The sequence below is a fragment of the Protopterus annectens genome, chromosome 8.part0 (assembly GCF_019279795.1).
Source record: "Protopterus annectens isolate FY-2018-M chromosome 8.part0, PAN1.0, whole genome shotgun sequence".
Classification (NCBI taxonomy): Eukaryota; Metazoa; Chordata; order Ceratodontiformes; family Protopteridae; genus Protopterus; species Protopterus annectens.
In genome coordinates, this window is record NC_056741.1 from 63108830 (window position 1) to 63130879 (window position 22050).

The 22050-nt window shown below is 35.5% G+C and overlaps 1 protein-coding gene across 2 annotated transcripts in view; it reads right to left on the reverse strand.

Moving 5' to 3' along the window:
* The window catches only part of LOC122808648, a 360612-nt gene extending 339052 nt beyond the window's left edge, over window positions 1-21560 (reverse strand). For both annotated transcript variants that reach the window (XM_044079618.1, XM_044079617.1), the window contains exon 1: window positions 21410-21560. In XM_044079618.1, the coding sequence (XP_043935553.1) occupies window positions 21410-21500 (91 nt within the window). In that variant the 5' untranslated portion in view covers window positions 21501-21560. The remainder of the gene's footprint in view (window positions 1-21409) is intronic.
* Between the last annotated feature and the right edge of the window lie 490 nt (window positions 21561-22050).

Genomic DNA, 22050 nt, shown 5'->3' on the forward strand with positions numbered 1-22050 from the left:
TTGGGAGGGTGGTCTGTAGCAGGCTATAAACTGGAAGGCAGTTTTACCCACTGTTAGTTGCACATGGATAGTCTCTGATGCTTCGTGCTTTGCCACCAACCTGGAGGTGTGGGTATCATTGATGAATATCGATACTCCCCTTTGTGGTTCGGTCCAAGTTTTGGGGCGAAAAGCATGGTATGAGGTATAACCTGGTAGTGCTGGGGTACTCGGAGCCCTGAACCAGGTTTCTGTTACTGCACAGATATCGATGTTCTCCATGCTAAGGAGAGTTTCGAGTGCATGCATCTTGAGGTTTAGACTTCTGGCATTGAGTAGCATTACTCTTAGTTTCTTATCCCTTGTGATACCTATGGAGGTGGGTTTGTCTTTTGAGCCTTGCCTAAAAAGGCACTATGGGGGTAGCAAGAGCCTTTGCCAATATCCAAAAGCCCAGGGGTGACAGGTGCAAGCCGTCCCTAGCGAAGCATCATGGCTTGTCGAGCATATCATCCCAAGCTGACAGGCATTGGATCCCCTTTGAATGACACCAGTACTTAAGCCAATTGTTGAAATTGATCATCTTGTCTTCATATTGTGGCATCATTCTTGATGAGGGTAAGATGCTACTCAAGGTCAGGGTCATACCGGCCTGAGCTACATGCTCAGAGAGCTCCTCTATGTCTCTTTTCATGTAGTCCAGGGCGGTACGTCTCAGGTCATTCACACCAGCATGGACAATGACTGAGTCATATTTGTACTTCCCTTGGAGTGAACTGAGTGCTTGTGTTATGTGGCGGATCCTAGCACCCGACAGGCTGCTCACCATGACCCTCTCCTGGTTCAGCCTGGTGAGCGGGACATCAGTGTGCCTGACGATAGAGTCACCTATTACAAGTGTATCAGGTGTGTTGTTTAGTCTTAAGGGCTGTGACTGTTCGGCACACTGGCTTTGTGAGATATGTGTTGCACGTGTTTTGTTTTGGGGTAGCGGTTGCTTGGATGTCTGCTTTGGAGGTCTCTGCTGCTTAGGCAGATCTTTATTTAGATCCTCCAAGTATGTTTTTGTGTGATTATATGTTTGGTTTGCTGTTGTGGTAGGTCTATGTGAGACTGGAATTGTAGTGAGTGTGGTTTCCTTCTCCTCCTGACTGGTTATGCCAGTACTGAGTTGAGAGAGCTTAGCCTCCAGTTTGGCTATATGGTTGCATCTCTCACATGTGTTGGAATTTGTTGGGAGGAGGAGAGGGTTGTCTGTGTACATGAGGCAGTTGTAACATTGCCTCAAGATTCCCAGATTCACCAGCTGGACTGGAGAGGAGATTGACAACTGACCTTTGGACATGCTAGAATAATATTGGGAATTCCTTTATAATTGAAAACAAGGGCCAGTGGGGATTGAGGGTGTAGTGCTTTTAATTTTTAGTGCTGACTTATATAATTGCTTTAGTGAGCAAGTGCCAGGTAACTTAAGTGCAATGTGTTACAGGTAACTTAAATGCAAAAACGACAAACAGTAACTTTCTTTCAAGTGAAACAAGGAAATAAGTACAGTAAGCAATGCAGATATCAGTAGTGATTTACAGAAGCGCTGAGAAGCCGTGTATTAGGTGGAATTAGCATTCCAGGGAAATAACAAGCAAACAAACAACAAGCATATAAACAAAGCTAGATTCAGCAGGCCTGGATCTAGTCTATGCTACAGCAAACAAGGTGTACCAATTTCAGTAAGATACAGTTCAAATATTCAGGCACTATAAACCTTTAACCAGAAATTCCCTTATATGTATGTATGTATGTATATATGTATGTATGTATGTATGGACATATGTATATATGTATGTACGTATGTATATATATGTATGTATATATGTATGTATGTATCTATGTATGTATGTATGTATGTATCTATGTATGTATGTATATATGTATGTATGTATGTATATATGTATGTATGTATGTATGTGTGTATGTATGTATGTATGTATGTATGTATGGTTTACATGGATAGGGAGCCCTAGTGTGGGGATCCTTTGAGATACATATCTGCCTTTCCAGCATATTCTGTTTATGTCGCAAATGAAGTTCAGATTCCTGGATCTAGTGAATCTTTTGCTGTTTGTTTTGCATATGTGCAACAGATCCAACAGGAGTGGGTCTGAGAAAGCCCTGTAAGTCAAGTAAAGATCCCCTCTCAGCGGCCTGTAAGAGACTGAATACAGAGGCAGAACCTGTAGATGATCAGAGTAAGACTGGGTATTTATGCCTTGAATTCTCCTGCTGAGAAACCTTTGTGGGTGTTCCAACTGTTGCAAGTGCATGGTTAGTTACTTGCCAATGGGGGCATTGTATTCTATGATAGGGCTGAGAAGAGTGTTACTATAATTTCCTTGGATCTGGATGCCATACCCTTACAGAAAAGTGGGTGACATAGAGTGATTTCCTTATTATCTTAGCTACATGTTGGTAAAAAGCCAGATTGCTGTCTACCTGTGTTCCCAGATCCCTTACTTTTGGGTTGACTCTTAAGGGAGTTTTATTAATGGAGTAATTAACTTGCATTGACAGTTTTTCAAAATTCATTATAATTCATTTTTTGGCATTGAGTTTTAGGCCATGGCTTTGGCGCCAGTCATTTTTGTTAAACCCACTTGTAAGATGTTTGTGTCTTGGGGGTAATCTATAATAGCTGCCAATTACAGTCATCTGTGAGCTTTGTGAAACAGAGGCCTTTAACATTAGCCTTGATGCTCGAGAAGTAGATGTCAAGCAGGATTGGGCCCAGCATGGAGCCCTGGGGTACTCCAGTGGTGGCTGGTCTCTTGGTGGAGGTGATCTCCCCGATTCTAACTTCTAGAGTCCTCTCTGTGAGCTAACCGGTAATGCAGCGAGTTATGTAAGGGTTTACGCCTAGCTCAGAGAAGCTTGTCAACAATACCTGAGTGGGGTAGTGTATCACATGCCTTAGCCAGGTCAAGATACGCAAGGTACACTATTTTGCTGTGCTTGTGCATTGCCTTAGTGATCCTCTTAAAGAAGTCTATCAGGTTAAGTAGGCATGACCTTCCCTTAACAAAGCCAAACTGGGATGGGTTGAGTATCTGTCGGTTGCCAATGTCCTTTGTTATCATTTCCATGATAATTCATTTCATGGCTTTGCATATTAGGCTTGTTAGACTGATGAGTCTGTATTTCCCCTGAGTTGGTTGATAGTCTACCTTGGTGGAAGAGAATGACTGTTTGAAGTAATATAAATAGGTGATGTTTTAAACTGCTGAGAAGGCAATCAGGTATCTTGTCAGGGTCTTGGCTGTGGTGTTCTTAGCTTTAGTGATTTCTGCCAGCACTTGCCCCCTGCTGATAGTTGGTGGGAAGTATATTGGAGGGAATTTCACTTGGTGGAGCTGGGAGGGAATGGGGGTGAAGTATGAGCTGAATATATCAGCCAGTAGATTTGCTATGTCATCCTAATTGGTATAAGTGGTATAGTTCATCACCAGTTCAGCACACTGTTGTATGATACCTCTCTAGGTTTATGAACGTAGTTGAAGAAAGCTTTCTGATTGTCCTTAGCTTACAAGGCTATCCTGACCTCATAGTTGGCCTTGTTCGACTTAATTAAACTACTTAGTTTCTTGTTTAGTTGTATAAGAGAGCACTTATCTTTAAGGGATTTGCTTGTCCTGATTTTAGCCATAAGTTTTCTTCTTTTATTAGATACCCTGTTTAAGTGAGGATTCCACCAGTGGGTTTGTTTTTAGTGTTTGTTTTGGGTTTTCTGTAAGTATGGCAGTTATTCACATGTTTGTAGAGAGACTCTTTGAATAATTCTGTATAGGTAGCTGTAGTCTAGGAGTTGGGAGAAGCCTTGAATTTTGAAAAACTGCCACATAATACTGTGTAATTTGCCTTTGAATAGTTTCTAATTGTTAGTGGTTTAGCTGGATTTTCTGGATTGATTTTTACTTCAAATGAGACAGCTTGGTGATCCAACCTCAAGGCAGGGAGGAGCGACCATCAGATCCAGAATGTTTGACCTTCTGCTTGGAGCATGCACTGTTTGTTCCAGTGTGTTTGTGTTCATAAAGTCCAGGAAGCATTGTGCCTGTGAGTTTGAGGCAGTGTACATTTCCTAGTCTATAGAGGGATAGTTAGTCACCCATGAATAGGGTGCTTGGTTGAATGGTGAGTGCCTCTTGTAGGTTTAGGTAAGAATCATAAAACTCTAGGGGTATAGATAGTGACCTGTAGCTAGCCCTGATATGGTGAGGGACCTTACCTGTGTTGACTTGCACATGGATGAGCTCCACGGTAACATCCTGTTTAATAAACCTGGAGATATGTTTGCTGCAAACATACATCAAAACACCTCCACCTTTGGCCCCAATCTGTGCTATTGTTGGTCTGAATGTGTGGAAGGCACTGTAGTCTTACACTTCTGCAGTACTTTCTACAGATTTAAACCAAGTCTTAGTCAAAGCACAATGTCTGCATTCTCTAGAGTGAGGAGGGTTTGAAGGGTGTGGAGTTTTTTGTTTAGGCTCTGAGCATTGATCAGTAACACCTTAAGGTTGTTTTGTAGACTTTTTTACTATGTTGGTAGTTTTGTTCTTTTGGCATTGTCTAGAAAGGCTCTAAGGGGATGGATAAAGTTTTAGCCAATATCCAAACAACCTAGGGGGGACAGGTGCAACTCATGCTTGGCTAAGCAATATGGTCTTTTGACCATGTTTTCCCATGTTGACAGATACTGGGTCCACCTGGAGTGGCACCAGAAACTAAGCCAATTATTAAAAAAAATCATTTCATGTTCTTAATGTGACATCATCCATGGTGAAGCTCATACCTATTTATGACACACATTCTGAGAGATCCATTATTTCTCTTTTCATATATTCCGGTGAGATATGTCGCAGATCATTTGCATGCACATGAACTATGAAAGAATCATATAGGTACTTGGGGTGCAGTACGTTGAGTGTGTGCATGATATTGTGGAGCCTGGCTCCAGGCAATTGACTGTTATCTTCTCCTTGTCTGACCTGGTGAGGGGTCATCTGTGTGTCACACAATGGAGACCCCAGTGACAAGAGTATTAGGTAAAGTATGTGCCTGCCTTATGGACTTTGGACTTTGGGGACCATTAGGTGTAGGCTTATGTGAGTTGTTTGGTGTTGCTGTTGTGTGTTCTTTAGTGATCTCTGAGCAGCAAAGTGGAGGTCTTTGTTATTTGGGAAGATTTGTTTTAAGCACCTCAACATAATACAGTCACTGTGTGTGTGGTGAACTGTGTTTGTGAGGGATGTAGTGTGGGTATTCTTTTTTTTCTCAAAACAGGTTTATTGTTTTAACATATAAGAGAAATATCATAACAATTTTATACAAGTAATTAAAAATAGGTATTATTATAATATTCAACAAAACAACTAAAGTATTTACAAAGACACCCACTACAATCAGATCAATTAATTAAACTAAAATACCATGTTATTGAAATTAAAATTTTTTTAACAAATTTTGTAAATTATCCCATACAATAAAATAAGATGTTTTTCTATTTGTTCTAGTCCTAATTGTGTTTATTTCCATATGGCACACTATATTCATAACATTTTTAAATTCATTGAACGAAGGAGGTGTATCTGAAATCCAATTTCTAGTTATTATTTTCCTAGCCACTGCTAGAATAGACCATAACAAGGGAAGCTTAACCTTTTTAACACTTTGAGGTACAGGTGTGTTGAATAATATAAGAGATTTAGAAATAATGAAATTATCTGTAAAAAGAGCCTGCAAAAATTCATTAATTGACTTCCAGTATTCTTTCAATTTTATACAGTCATAAAACATATGAGCCCAGTCAGCATTAATTTCTACATTACATCTCTTACATAGATTATCTTTATTATTTATTTTATTCATCATCAAAGGTGTATAAAAGATCTATGTAAAAATTTCCATGTATAAAGTCTCCAGACAATGGAAGACGTAGTTCTATAAGCAGATTCCAATATATATTGTTTATCTTGTTGATTTGGTGGGTCCCCATTAATAGAAGTGAAATAATTCCAGTATGAATCTACACTGTAAAATGTTTCTTGTCTGATAACTTTATGTATGTATGAAAGTTTACCTTTATCAGAAACTTTATGTTGTAAATTTAATATCAAGTAATCAATCAGTGTTGGAATAGATTCTTTAACAGTTATAGACATTAAATCTATTTTATTAATGAGATGTTGTCTAAAGGTCTGAACCTCTAACCAGCAAGTTTCTCTTAGATCAAATTCTTGTTTTAAGAAATCTAGATTTTTAACTTTATTATCAGATATCAACTGATACCAGTACTTTAGATCATTATCTATAGCTAAATGAGTTCCTTCAGAAGTAGATGACAAAAGCATACCCTGAGTATACATTATAGGAAATACAATAAAATTCCATTCCTATACTTAGGGTGCATGAATATAAAGTTACGATAACTAATAATAATATTTAATGGGTAACAAACCATATGTTTAGGTGTAATAGGTGAAGTACAAAATTCCTTTAGTAACCATAACATGGAGTTATTTACAATCATATTTTTATGTGTTAAGGAGATTTTCATGAAGTGTATACTAATTAGCTCCCAATAATCTTTCCATTTTGTGACATATGACTGATCTATTAATAAAGTAATAACTTTTACAATAGAAGAGAGTATATAAATTAAAGTCTGGAAAAGAAATACCCCCTTGAGACCAGCTATTAGTAAGTTTCTTTAATGCAATCCTAGGTCTATTAGGTGCCCATAAGAAATTTAACATTAGTGTGTTCAGTTTCTTTCTTTGTAGGTGGAAGTATTATTGATTGTATTAAGTATAAAATCTTGGGGAATATTATCATTTTAATAATTGTAAGTCTCTCCTCCATAGTAAAAAACATATTATTCCAGGTATTAAAAAGATTTTGTATATTAAGAAAACAGGTATTATAATTATTATATATAATAGATTTAATATCTTTAGATAGTATTATACCTAAATAAGTTATCTGACCTGAATTGGGTACATATTTAGTAAAATCACTAATGAGAATATTTTTTCGTGTATATATAGGTAGTATTTTAGTTTTTTCTTCATTGAATATTAAACCAGAAATACTTTTAAAATTCATCATGTTATCAAATAGAGACTGTATAGAAGAATTAGATCCTGCTGATGTAATTAGAACATCATCTGCAAAAGTTGAATTTTGGATGTTGTATTTTCATCTATTTCAAAACCCTCTATGTCAGTACTGTTTCTGATCAAATTAGCCCGAGGCTCCATTACTAAAATGAATAATAGTGGAGAAAGTGGACATCCTTGTTTTGTACCTTTAAGAATGGGTATTTTTTGTGAAACATATGTTCCTACCTTAATATAAGCCAACGTTCCTTTGTATAAATGTTCAATTAGATTTACAAATGCATCCGAGAAGTTTGTGCACTTCATTAAGGTAAACAGATAGTCCCAACTTACTGAATCAAATGCTGAACTTATATCAAGACTAATAAGTGTTAAATCTTTCTTTTTCCTATTTGCAAAATCTATTAATGTTAAAGTTCTTCTTATATTATCAAAAGTATTTCTATTTACAATGAAGCCTGTCTGATCTATATCTATAATGCCGGGAATGATTGTCTTCAATCTATCAGCAAAGATATTCATAAACATTTTATAATCAACATTAAGTAATGAGATGGGCCGATATGAAGAACATCTAGTTGGATCTTTATTAGGTTTTAAAATTGGCGAAATAAATGTATATTGCCATGATGGGGGGGGTTATTAACTCGGTTTGGGCCAAAATAAAAACCTTATGTATTAATGAATATGTATTTTAGAAAGGATTTTATATATCTCTGGTATAATACCATCATTACCCGGTGCTTTGTTTGATTTAAGCTTATTTATTTGTGTAATAACTTCTGTATATGAAATACTCTTGTCTAATAGTTTAATCTGTTGTTTATTAAGCTTTTTATTCATATTTGTGGTTATAAACTCCTTTATTTTATCTTTAGGTTCCATGTTAATATTATTATGGTTAATTTTGTGAAAGTGATTTCTAAATTCATCTAGTATTTCTGGTATACTAGAAACATTCTTCTTTTCCTTAGAGAAAAGATTTCTTTGATATGGTTTTGTTTATTCAACCTTTTGTTTTATTTTTAAGTCTATGTAAGTATTTGGGGCTTATTGAATAAGACAAAAACTTGTATTTCTCTAAAGTTATTTTAACTTTATGAGTTAAAATTTCTTTGTATTTCTCATTTAGTTTGTTTATTTCTTCAATAACTTTCTTGTCCATAATATTTTCTTTATTATTATGTTTATAAGAGTCTAATTTACTTTGAATATCTAACAATTCCTTATCCCAAGATTTCCTTTTATTATTATACCATCTGATACTTTGTCCATATAGATATGATTTTAAGGCATCCCAAACATAAACAATGGAGACTTCAGGAGTGTTATTTATGTCTAAAAATGTTTTACTTCTGAAAGTATATATTCTTTATAGTCTTTTAGTTGAGTTAAGTATGCTGGTATCCTTTTGATCTGAACATTATGAGTATTTTTTATCATGAATTCAAAAACAATTGAATTATGATCAGATATAGGACATGAAATGATTTTGGAATTAATTAAATCTGTTACCATCTGGTTAGAAATAAAGACCCTATCTATTTTTGAATAAGTTTTGTATCTGTTAGAAAAAAGGTGTATGGTAATGATTTTGAATCTATCTGATTATTAATATCATTCAAATGATAAGAATTAGCAAAATCCTTTAAATGTTTTGCATTAGATGTAATTCTTCTCTTTCCTATAGTGGTAGTATCACTTTCATGTAGTATACAATTAAAGTCACCAGCTAAAATAATATCTCCTATAGAGAATGATATGATCTTATCAAGATGATGTTTCACTGTATTAATACCAATTCCAGGTATCCAATATACATTAATTAAAGTGTAAGTCTTCCCATTAATTTGTATTGTAACCATACAAAACATTCCTTTGTCATCCTGATAAGACTTAATGGTTTTAGGAATGGGCATACTTTTATTCCATAAAATAGCCACTCCTCTTTTTTCTGAGTGTGCTCTGAACTAACCAATACTGTATATTTGTTTGTGGCTAGTTTATCAATATCTTTTTCAAGAGATGGGTTTCTTGTAGGAAGACTAAGTTGGCCTTATGTAAATTAATGTATCTTATTAGGCTTGCCCTTTTACATGGATTATTCAATCCATTAATGTTTAAAGAAATTCCTTTTAAAGATGTCATTTGGCATTTTTAAAACTTAAGAATCTTATGATCAAAATAACAAATAACAAGATAAGTAATGTTACATCTCCTCCTTTAGGTGTACCTTTAAATATAGCGGTATTTATTGAATCTCTTATGGGATTTCGTATAGGATTCAATTTTGTTTGTAGTGACAATGAATGTACAAAATATATTGTGGATGTCAAAACTATATACAAATAACAATGAACAAGTGAAAATAATGTAAGGATTAAACCTTGCATCCAGCCTGGAGTTATAAACTCCAACTTAGAGTAGTATTTACCACTCAAGTTAACCCCCTACCCTAAGCAGCAGTACGTCAGCTACCACCTTATCAATTTAATACTAGTTATATTTAACTGAAGTTAACAGTTTTCAATTCAATTATCTAGCAAGACAAGACTACACATTTGGTAAAACAGCATCATATAAACTAAAATAAACCTTTTTTTTTTTTTTTTTTTTTTAAAAAAAAAAACTGTTCATACTACTATATACATCCATGTAATATAAAACACTTGTATTCAAATAGCATTCAAATAATCTTGATGTTAGAAATCAAGAGGAGAGAAAAATAAGTTTTAACATTCATTTAAATCAAAAACTTTGGCTAATATGATTCAGACATTACATATATTAGGATGCATCTATTTTCTGTCATGTAAATACAGTTAACAGCTTCCAAAAAAAACCTTGAATTGCTTGTATATGAGCATTTACTCAAACTCATTATTGCCAATAGAATAAAATATTGTATTCATAGAAATTGTTATAAATCATACTTCATAGTTAAGCAGATTCTCAGAAACATTTATATACATATCTACATACACACACATACACACACACACACACACACACACATATATATATATATATATATATATATACATACATACACACATACACACACATATACACATATACATATATATACATATATATACACATGCATACATACACACACATACACACACACACATACACACGCACACACACACACACACAAACACACACACACACACACACACACACACACACACATACACACACACACATACACACACACACACACACACACACATACATATATGTATATATCTGATCTCACTGAGTTGTATCTTTACTGAGCACCATCTTACATTGCTGTCCCTTCAATAAATCTGTCTGCTTTATACAAAATAATGCACAGCAAACACATTTTAGTAACCAGATTTTACAAACATGCTATACTACTGCTTTAAAATATATCACATGACAATTTCTTCCAGTATAGAGTTATAAAATTATTTATGCTTGTCAATCAGATGAATTAAATGAGTTATAGTAATGTATATGTTTGGGACATAGGTTTTTAACACATATTATTAATCTGCTATTTCTGTATCTGTGATGTGTCAATGTGATATCTAGGTCAAAGGTGAGACCAGCTGCTTTCAGCTTCTCTGTGAGAATTCTGAGAGTTGAAGCTTTTGAAGTAGCTCATGGACACTGTGCATGAGACAGCCCACATCCCAGATTGTCTCTCTTAACATTTTGGCGGAAACTTATTAAAAACTAGTGACAAACATTCATTTAGCAGTGTAAATGCATCTAAACATGACAAAACCTTCACAATGCATTCTACAGGTTATTACAGACTCTATGTAAGTGAAATCAAGCCCAAAATTATTAATAAGTAACAAAACTCAACATTTTTGTCCCAACTCAACTCCTATGTGAATCTTATTATTTACTGTGTCTATATGATCAAAAGTATTTCTATATATTTATAAAGAAAAGAAAAAGAGAGTAGAAAGTAAAAGGGTGTAAGGCAGAAATAAAAAAAATGTAAGAGAAAGCTATAAGAAGTATATACAATAGAATATTACTTACTGTTTATATTAATAGAGTTAAAAATAAAACATATTATTTACTATTATTTAGTTCTAATTATTATTAGTTAAAGCATGACAGATTATTTACAAACAAGCATAAGCAGTGTAATCAAGAAAGTATAATTAGGTAGTGTCATTCCTGTATCTGTGATGTGTCTGTGTGATATCTAGGTCAAAGGTGAGACTAGCTGCTTTCAGCTTCTCTGTGAGAATTCTGAGAGTTGAAGCTTTTGAAGTAGCTCATGGACACTGTGCATGAGACAGCCCACATCCCAGATTGTCTCTTTTAACATTTTGGCGGGAAACTTATTAAAAACTAGTGACAAACATTCATTTAGCAGTGTAAATGCATCTAAACATGACAAAACCTTCACAATGCATTCTACAGGTTATTACAGACTCTATGTAAGTGAAATCAAGCCCAAAATTATTAATAAGTAACAAAACTCAACATCTTTGTCCCAACTCAACTCCTATGCAAATCTTACTATTTACTGTGTCTATATGATCAAAAGCTTTTCTATATATTAATAAAGAAAAGAAAAGAGAGTAGAAAGTAAAAGGGTGTAAGGCAGAAATAAAAAAAATGTAAGAGAAAGCTATAAGAAGTATATACAATAGAATATTACTTACTGTTTATATTAATAGAGTTAAAAATAAAACATATTATTTACTATTATTTAGTTCTAATTATTATTAGTTAAAGCATGACAGATTATTTACAAACAAGCATAAACAGTGTAATCAAGAAAGTATAATTAGGTTACTGACCTTATTTTTCCTCTTCAGAAAGAGAAACAAGTTAAATCACAGCTTGCCATTAAATCTCCAGATATTTTGACTAGTTATGAAACAAAGCATTTCTTTGCACACAGAGAATAACTTTGATTAAATCTTTTTCAAAATATTTGTTGCTTCTTGGAAATGCAGGAACTATATTTAAAAAGATTAATAATAAAATAAAATGATGAGAGAGAAAAAAAAACATAGTACAAATCATTTGTTTTTTAGTCTCTTCTTCTTCTCTGAAGTCTTCCACGAAGTTTCTGTTGCCAGTCTCTTTAACGAAGGGCTAGCCCATTCCATTTCTTCTATTTTTTCCAAAATCTTATTTTTTTTGATAAACAGTAAAGCAGAGTCTAAGTCATCGAAAATTTTAGGACCATCAGGAAGGAAGATTTTAAGCTTGGCAGGAAACAGAAGGTATGTTTTAAACTGTGCTTTTTTAAGCTCCCTTATTAGTGGCAGAAAAACTTTTCTTTTAGCTAATACCATGGAAGAATAGTCATTGTCAAAACGCACAGTTGTTTCATTAATCTTAACAGGAGCTTTAGCCCAAGCAGATTTAAGAACCATCTCTTTATCAAAAGATGATAGAAATCTAACTATAACTGATCTAGGATAGTTTTTGTTAGAGTTAGTATTAGCTATAGATCTATGTGCTCTTTCGATACCAAAAGAGAATGCTTCTGGTAAATCTAAAGTTTTAGGGAGCCATGTTGTTAAAAAAGAAGTAATATTGTTACCTTCAATATTTTCTGGCAGTCCAAAAATCCTAATGTTATTGCGCCTAGATCTATTTTCCAGGTCATCCAGCTTTGTTTGTAAATGTGTATTTTGTTTCAGCAGAAACTCAATGTTGATTTCCTCTTCTTGTATTTTATTTTCCATGTCATTCACAGCTTCTTCTATGCCTGTCATCTGGATCTTCTGTTGTTGCAGGTCCATATGTAACAAGTCTATTTGTTTTGTAGTTTTTTCTATGAAAGTGTCTATTTTAGTATCCATTTTATCCATCTTAGCAGTAAGTTGCTGGACTATAATTATCAGAGACTGAAGTTCTTTCTTGATGCTGGAGTCTTGAGAATTTGTCTTACTGGAACTCATTTCAGACTGATAAACTGACAGGAAAATTTCCAAAGTAATTTCTGACAGGAATATTATTAAGATTTCCTTTCTTTTTTAGATATAATTCAATAACTATATAAAACAAACATATTTAGAAAGAAAATTACTTCAAAAATTAATTTTTTAAGTAATTAATTCCTGTCAATGTAATGAAATTGGTGGAGCTGAAGAAATCTGCTGCTATCCTGTGTTCATCCTTGGCCACGCCCCTAGTGTGGGTATTCTTGATAACCTTGTTTACATGCAAGATTTGTACCTGCAAGGAAGTTGTGTACTTACATCCCTCCCATACCGTGTTAATTTTCTTTAATGATTAACAGGTTATCTGAGAACATGAGACAAATGCTGCATTGCATTAGGATGCCCATGTCTACCAAGATTGACATTGACCCTTGGCTTTACGAAGTTTTTAGCAGGGGTCTAACTTTTGTTCCAGATTACCACTTTAGACTTCCTGATACATTAATTGATCTAAAACTTTTCACCCGTAAACTCAATTTAAACTTGATTTTTGGTGAGAACAGTTCTGTTAACAACAGCCTGAGAGTGTCCAGTACCTTCAACCCACAAATGCACCCATTGTTGGGTGTTTTTGAACATTTTTGTGAGGTTGACCTTAGGCACTTGCAAAGAAATAACAAGAATAGTATTGGTACACTAAACATGGATGCTGGAGAGAGGGATATCCTGAGTTTAACCAAAAGTCTTCCTGTCTGTTTTTTAAAACCAGACAAGGGAGGTGGACTAGTAGTTATGAATTTAAGTGACTACAATTCAAGAATGCGTCTGGTCTTGGAAAGTGGTATTTATGCTGAATCCAGTGTCAATGAGATGAATGGGGCCTATAAAAAGGTTCACTGTTTCTTAAATGATTTATTCATCGAAGGTATGAGAGACATGGACATATTCAATTACTTGTCTACACCTAACCCTAAAATACCAACATTATTTGGGTTGCTGAAATTGCACAAAGACCAACAAAATCCACCCATGAGGGCCTTAGTCAACTCCCGGGGGTCTATCACATATGCAAGTGTGAAGTACATTGATTCTATCTTGAAGAAGTATGTCGAAAAAGAAGAGTAAGTTTGCAGAGACTCGTGGGCATTTCTAACATCCATTAACAACATTGAATATGATGACTCTTTAATGTTCTTAACAGTAGATGTGGTTGACTTATATTTCTCTATTCCCCATGAGGAAGGAATTAGGGGGGGTAGTCGAGAGACTATTAGTGCATGGGGCCAATAGTAGAGAAATTAGGTTATTTCAAGAAATCATGAAAGTTATTCTGACTAACAACTTTGTAATGTTCGACAACACGATTTACAAACAACAAATTGGTTTGGCTACGGGTTCACCATGTGGGGGGAGCTATGCTAACTTGGTGCTGGCTAGCTGGAAACATAAAAACATTCTTTCGGATAATGAGTGATCTGACAAAATAAAGACGTACACAAGATTTTTGGATGACATTTTTATACTGTTTAAGGGTAATGTATCCGAAGCCCATAGTTTTGTGCAACATCTTAATAGCAGCACCAGTTTTTTCAAGTTCACCCACACATATCATGAGAATTCATTTACGTATTTAGACATTGAGTTAAAAAAGAACATAGAACAGCGCTATGTAGCCAGGATCTACCGTAAACCCACATATTCTAACACCATGCTTCACTACACAAGTTGCCATCCTATACATCAGAAAAGATCTGTACTTAAAGGACAACTTGTCCGTGCAGCAAGGACGGTGACGGATGAAGTGACTTTCCTTGAAGAATGTGAGACACTTAAAGAGTTGTTTCTAAAGAGAGGTTACCCAGACACATTGGTCCTTGATTTTGTAAATGAAGTCATAAACAAAAGGAGAGAAGGGTTTTATAAACCACTTCTTAGACCTACTAGTAGGTCAGTCACCTCAGAAGAGGATGTGAATTTGGAAGTAACCACTAATACAAATCATGATTGTACACAAACAGTAGGTGTAGCCACTAGAAAGATTTCAAGTAGTTTTGTCACCTCATTTTGTTTGGAAGTCAAAGCAATTAAGGTTATATTTAAAAGAAACTGGAGCATCTTCATGATGGAATCAGACGTGTTGAAGAAGTTGGGTAATTCACCATCTTTTATTTACAGGAAGAACAGGAACTTGAAACAGATCTTAGAAATGGAACCCCAGACCTATAGTAGATCTGGTGGTATGTTTAAATGTGAAAACTGTAACTATTGCAGATATATAGCAACAAGGACAGAATTCACAGCAGGTTCCTTTAAGGTAAAAACTAAGTGTAGATTTAACTGTAACTCTAAATCCATTGTCTACCTGGCTAGTTGTGTAGCCTGTCCACCATATTATGCTGGTAAGATGGACAGGAAACTAAGAGAGAGCATTTATGAGCACACATACCATATTAGAAAAAAGTCACCTTCTAACGCATTTGCAAGGCATTGTGCTGAACACCCAACACACCACTTTCACTTTAGAGTGATTTGTCAGGTTACTGTTAATCTAAAAGGGGGTCCTTATCATCTAATTTTGGAAAAGACAGGAGTTGATTTGGCAACTGTGTCTCAACTCTTATAACCCCCCAGGTTTGAATGAAGTCACTTCCATTGCCTGTATTCTGAAATTAAAGAGCCTAATGTGCTAGACAAGTCTTTTGTCTAACTAAGTCTTTTAAACAGCTTTATTTGTAGTTGAGTAAAGGAATGCAGGTTTTTCGCCTCATGTTTTAAATTTTTTTAAAAATATGTCTCATCTTACATCTAAGCTTGCTTCACCCTTGATGGTGATTTGTGAAAGCTTTACAGTTGAGTTGATCAACGCTGGTTAAAGCTGAAATTGCAGTCTTTTATTTTGAGTGCAGCGTTCTTTTAGTCCATTTGGAGCGCTCTTGTAACTCATAACAATGTGTTTATAAACATTTACATTTATATATATATTTTCCATAGTTTTTTCATCATTTTTATCACATATTTTAAGAGTTACACTCTGTCCATCTAAATGCAGTGATTTAATGTGTCTTTATTTGTGCACAAAAGCAGCTACACATTTTTGTTCTTTACAGGTTTTCACAGTTGCTGTTTTTGTATTTGACTTGTTGCTGATGTCATGTGTCCAAGGTTAATTGCTTAATTACTTGTGCAATACCATTGGTTAATGTTTTTTGAAACCACCATGTGGTCTGTATTAAAGTGAGCACTTGTGCTACTGTTGTAGGTCTGAAGAAGTCTTCTAAATTAAGACAAAAAGCACGTAACTGTTTATTTTTGTATTATACTGTTTAGTTGCAAAATAATAAACCTGTTTTTACTTTTTTTCGCTTTGGAGACTTTGTGTCCTTGAGCCTTTGTTTGTTTCCTGAGTTGCAATTAGGATGCCCAAGTCTACCAAGATGGACGCAGACACATTTATAAATTGCATATCCATGTTGTCTTTTCCTGTAATAGTATTGTTTGTTTAGGATTAAGGATTGGATTTTAACAGGGGTCTCCTAGGGTAATTTCTGGGGTTAAGGGCAGGATGTTGTATAATGCTAGCCTATGCTAGTGCTATCTGATGCAGAAGCTAGCTGATCTAAGTTTATTTCTGCACAGTATCACACTGTTTAACAAGTTTCTGATCTAATCCTAACTTTACAGGTAAATTTTACTGTCTAGACATTTGTTACTCTACAAGGCACTGCTGGCAGATGGGCAGCTCCACCCAGAGAAAAAGGCTTGAAAACTGACTCCTTTGCCCTCTAGCCAATAAATAACTTGCAGCTTCCTGCAGCGCTTTCCAACTCAGAAAGACCAGGAAAATACTTTCCGCCACAAGATGTCTGATCCTGGAATTTGTTAATGCAAAAAGTACAACAAAAGCAGCTCTCAAGTACAGATTAAACAACAAACAACTAAGTCCCTAGGTAATTCACCCTACCCAGATAAAATTGGAGGCACACAGACTAGAAAATCCAACAAACAGAGAAATGACAGTTTTTGCCACAAAATAAAATTGATGATTTAAAGTGCTCAAAAACAGTAATGACATCGGTATAAAGCAGGCATAAGTGCAGTTAATCAAGAAAATATTTGTATCTTAGCTTGGATGACTGTTTGCATTTGAAACACTGGAAAGTGTTGCAGCAGTCTGTGTAAGTAAACAAAGAGCCGTGCAGCTTGTTCAGTTTATAGTAGAAACAAACTTGTAAACTGATTCCTGTGCTGTCTAGCCAATAACAACACTTCCAAGTTTCCTCTAGTGCTTCCCCAACTCTAAAAGACCAGGTAAACACCTTCTGCCACAAGATGTCTGATTCTGGAATCTGTTAATGTAAAAGTACAGCAAAATCAGCTCTGAAATACAGATTAAACAACAACAACTAGCAGTGCATCCCAACTCAGACCCCAGGTAAACACATGCTGCCACAAGATGTGTGATCCTGGAATTTCTTAATGTAAAAGCACAGCAAAATCAGCTCTTGAGTGTAGATTAAACAAGAAATAACTACCTAACAGCTGAGTCCCTGGCTAATTCACCCTTCTGCAGAGATTTGGAGGCACATAGACTAGAAAAGCCAACAACAGAGAAATTACTATTTTTGCCACACAACTAAATAAATGCTTTAAAATTCTAACAAATAGTAGTGATCACTGTATAAAGCAAGTAAAGTCCCGTTAATCAAGAAAATATTCTTATTGTGGCTTGGATGGCTCTGGATGCAATTCAAACATTTAAAAATATTGCAGAGTTCTCTGTAAGGGAATGGCTAGTTAAAGCTCCTTCTATTTTCCCACCTTTTGTTATTTAAGTTGATATACTCCTTCAATGGTTCATTTTATTTTAATCGCCTCTGAGTACAATTGCTTTAGTTTTTCCTCTAAATTACTGGAAGCCATCTCTTGTACCAAACCTAAATTGCTTTCTGCTGAAAAGCTACAGGATTATTCACAGACAGTGTCTTCACTTCACCTTTTCTAGTTGATTTTCATTCAGGTGCTCTAAATGTTCTTTGCTGGCATCCAGGCAGTGTACTTACTAGCCAGTAACTGAATTTTACTCAGACTGGCAATATGTCTGGCTGATGTTTATCTGTTTCTTTTTTTTAAACTGGGAGACCTGTAACTAAGCTGTAAATTAGGATGCAGCCATGTTGGAAGTCTTTTGTTAGTGATATAAACTCTTAAGAATAAAAGGAATGTCATCTTTCCAACTATTTATATCTTTTAAATTAGACCTTCTATTGATACAAGGAGTTAAGGTTGCAGAAAGGCGGGAACACTATCTTGAGGTTGTAGTGGAGACCCACTGGCACTAAGTCTTGCATTATCCCTGGGGATGGGGGAGAACTAGGCTGGGTAAAGTGTACTCAAAGATGGGAAAGAGAGAAGGGTCCCAGTGAAAATTAGTACACATCTAGGCTTTCCTACTGTAGGTCTAGCTTTTGGCTCAAATACTGACTCTGTGTCCTTTATCTCCAATATTGTAGATGTCATACACTCATGGGAGGATCTGATAACTCATAATTATTGTACAGGACTTCAACATGATCTTGGATTAAATGGGAAGGAGATTTGTCCCTAAAATGGAACATCACGTCAAATTTCAGACGATTTTAGGTGAGAGAATCAGACATACTGACTTGTAGGTTCCATGGGGGGGTTAATTATGACAAATCTGGATATACTTTTACCTCACTGGGAACTTTATCCAGCACTAGGCTAGACAGAATAGTTCCTTTATTAAAAAGCAAAAGTACCTCACAAAGAGGATCCTAGGCCTTAAACATTTGTCCTATATGGACAGACTTAAAAAACTCCAACTATTCTTTGTCTCATATCGCCTACTTAGAGACGATCACTGCTTGACTTACAAAGCCATGTCTGACCCAGCTCTGTTAGAAATGCTACATCTAAATAAATCCCAATTCCTCCCACCACACACACCAGAGACCTCACCCTCATTACCACAATCAACCGAACATGCTGGAGGGACAGGTTCATAACCCAGAGACTCCCATGCTATGGAATAGACTTCCCATACATATCAAGCAGAGCACCTCACTGGCCCTCTTCAAGAGACATCTTGATGAGTGGATGGGAAGTAGAAAATTCACCCCAGGGATCACTCCAGTGTCTCTACTCAACAGAAGCACTAGGAACTAAGGTCGGGTGGCATGATGCCAGGGTAATCCTATGGGCTAAGCTTGGAAAGGCTCCAAGGCCATTAGCCTAGTACACACCTATGAACCTATGAACCTATTACTAACCAATGTTTCATCACTAAAAGTACACTCAAGCCTCATCTCAGACTACAAAGGAAGCCTTATAAACATCATCCTATGCAGTCACAGTATACTTCCAAACAGACAATGGAAGGTTGACTTCTTTATAGTCCAGGACCATAATTTATTTAGGTTTATCCATGCAGAAGTTTCTAGATACTTAAGCAATAACCCAAGTCTGAGTGTGGGTAATGCTGGATTTACCCACAGTTGGTGTGGTTTGGTCATGAGGGTGAAGCTCAAGTGACCAAACAAAGACAACCGTGGGTAAATCCAGCATTACCCACACCCAGAATTGGGTTATTGCTATTATACAATGACATTATTTAAGAAAACAAATACTTACTTTTCTTAAATAATGTCCTTGTATAACGATGCCGTGCTGTTCTTCCGCCGCTAGACAGCTCCGCTTTGCCATTGCTGATGTACTGCGCATGCGTTTGGAACTTGCATTCCCATGCATACCCAGTACATTAGTGCTCAGGAAAGTAAGCAACGGAGAAAAGAAGATATCCACTGCTATGCTTTTTTTTTTTTTTTTTTTTTAAACCCTTAAAATTAAAGAATATATCAACGGAAAAAAGTCTGGGCGACTGGACCTTTTTCTGTTGTATATTCTCAATGGGCATGCTGGTTGGGCTGGCCAATCAGCATGCTTGTTTTACGATGTTACCGGGCAGTCATTGTATAATCAGAATTAAACCATGTCAAGTGAATGCTAGTTCAGGTATGTAGGGAGTGTTGTAAATTATCTTTGTAGGATAGTCGTAAAGCTGCCAAGGCACACATTTATACCAAGTTTGGCATCAGCACCAAGAGCGTACTAAATGACGGTGATGAGCATAAAAGGCAGATTTAAAGATTATTAGATTATCAAGGAATATAAACTGAGTTGGCTATGGCTAGCTGGGGAGAAATGAGTTACATTTACATAGGCAGCATTACGGTCATGGGAGCTCTTAGATAAACTTGGCAGACTCCTAACGTACAGGTTAAAGCAAACATAATATGTTCTAATTGTAAAGTAATAACAACAGAAGAAAACCTCACATCAAATTTTCTGTGGTAATCTGTACAGCAGTGCTCAACAATTTAACTCTGCCTTTGTCACAAAATGAATAGATTTCTCTCTCTGTACATCCCTAGTGAGCATAAAGATAGACCACAAGAAAACACTGACAACCCCCATCATGATGAAGCTATTCAGGGCTTAAAGAGATACAAAGCCCAAGAGGTAAATAATATTCCAACTGGTCAAGTAGAATTCTTTTATGTATTGAATTTTTACCTTAATGGGAGATGAAACAAGACCTTTTTCAAAAGTTTCTTCCTATAAATGCCAACAAACATGTTTTATGCATGTAGACATGCTATTGTTTGCCATCTATCTTCACCTTCTTTAGTATATGATTGTAAGTTCCTCTTCTTCACCAGGGTGCAACCAAGTAGTACACTGTGATGAACTTCCCCTTTGTCCATTCCCCCCAGGGTTTAATTCTAAAGGGAAGGTTACTGTCTCTAGAATGTTTTTTCAGTCACTGAACAGCACAGATTTTGTTCCTAAAGGCTTTATGGCACAAACTGTATTAATGCTACCAGTGTGTAATGAGATATTATTTATTTTTTATTTTATTTATATTTTGTTAACTGGCTATCTGCTGGGCTGAATCCATTTTAACTGAAGACTTGGGGGGAAAAATGCAAAAAATTATAGAATTACATGATATACAAGTTGAAAACAGAATCAAGGTTTTACACAACTGTTAAATCATAATTTTGCAAACGGGTATAGAGCAATGGTTTAAATGTATTTACAAAGTCATGTGCCTTTTTTTTTACCACAGAGTTTTAAGCATGCTTCACTTCAGCTTCTGTGACAGAGTCTTCAATGACTATCCGTAGTTCCCTCAAAGAGGAAGTTTCTTTACAACATGTATGGAGTGAATTATTATGCAATATACTTGAGAGGCATATCGTGTTATGGGTATTACAGCAGATAAATAGTCTTTGTATTCTCTTTTACTTTGAAAATATTTTGCAGTCAGTTTTTACTCACCATAGAAAATCATTCCACTGCGCATAATCTGAACAATTATTGCACCTTTGTCATCTGTCCACTTAAATAGTTTCAAACCTGCTGGACCCATACATGGCAGTAACACACTTCCACCAGCTGTGCCAGACACCACGACATTGCATAGTATTTCCAACCCTGATGAAGGAGTGAAAGAATTGTTTTTAGTTTAACACAGGAATATAACAGTTATTTGTGTAAAAACATTTATTGTTTCACTATCCCTTTATCTAGTCCTGCATAACTAAAAGCTGTGCAAACCCTTTTGCATTTTTGCTGTGGAATTTTGGATACCTTTTCCTTTCAAAACATCTCACCGAGAACCTAAAAGCTGTTCCAGTTCTTACCATCTGGAATGTAGGCTCGGACTACTTTTACCAATCTGATGTGGAACCTAAAATGCAAAGTGAATATCTGTATCTCTTTACTCATAAAACAGTGTCTTCAAACATGGGAAGGATTCTAGCACACCAACAACATTTTTTAAAGAAAGGCATGCAACTGCAAGGTCATAAGCCTCTGAAAAATTATTTTAATAGGTTATTAGCTGTGATCACCAACATTCAAGATAATCCATGACTCTTTTTCCTCTCATAGTGCACAATAGTACTTAAGATGTCCCA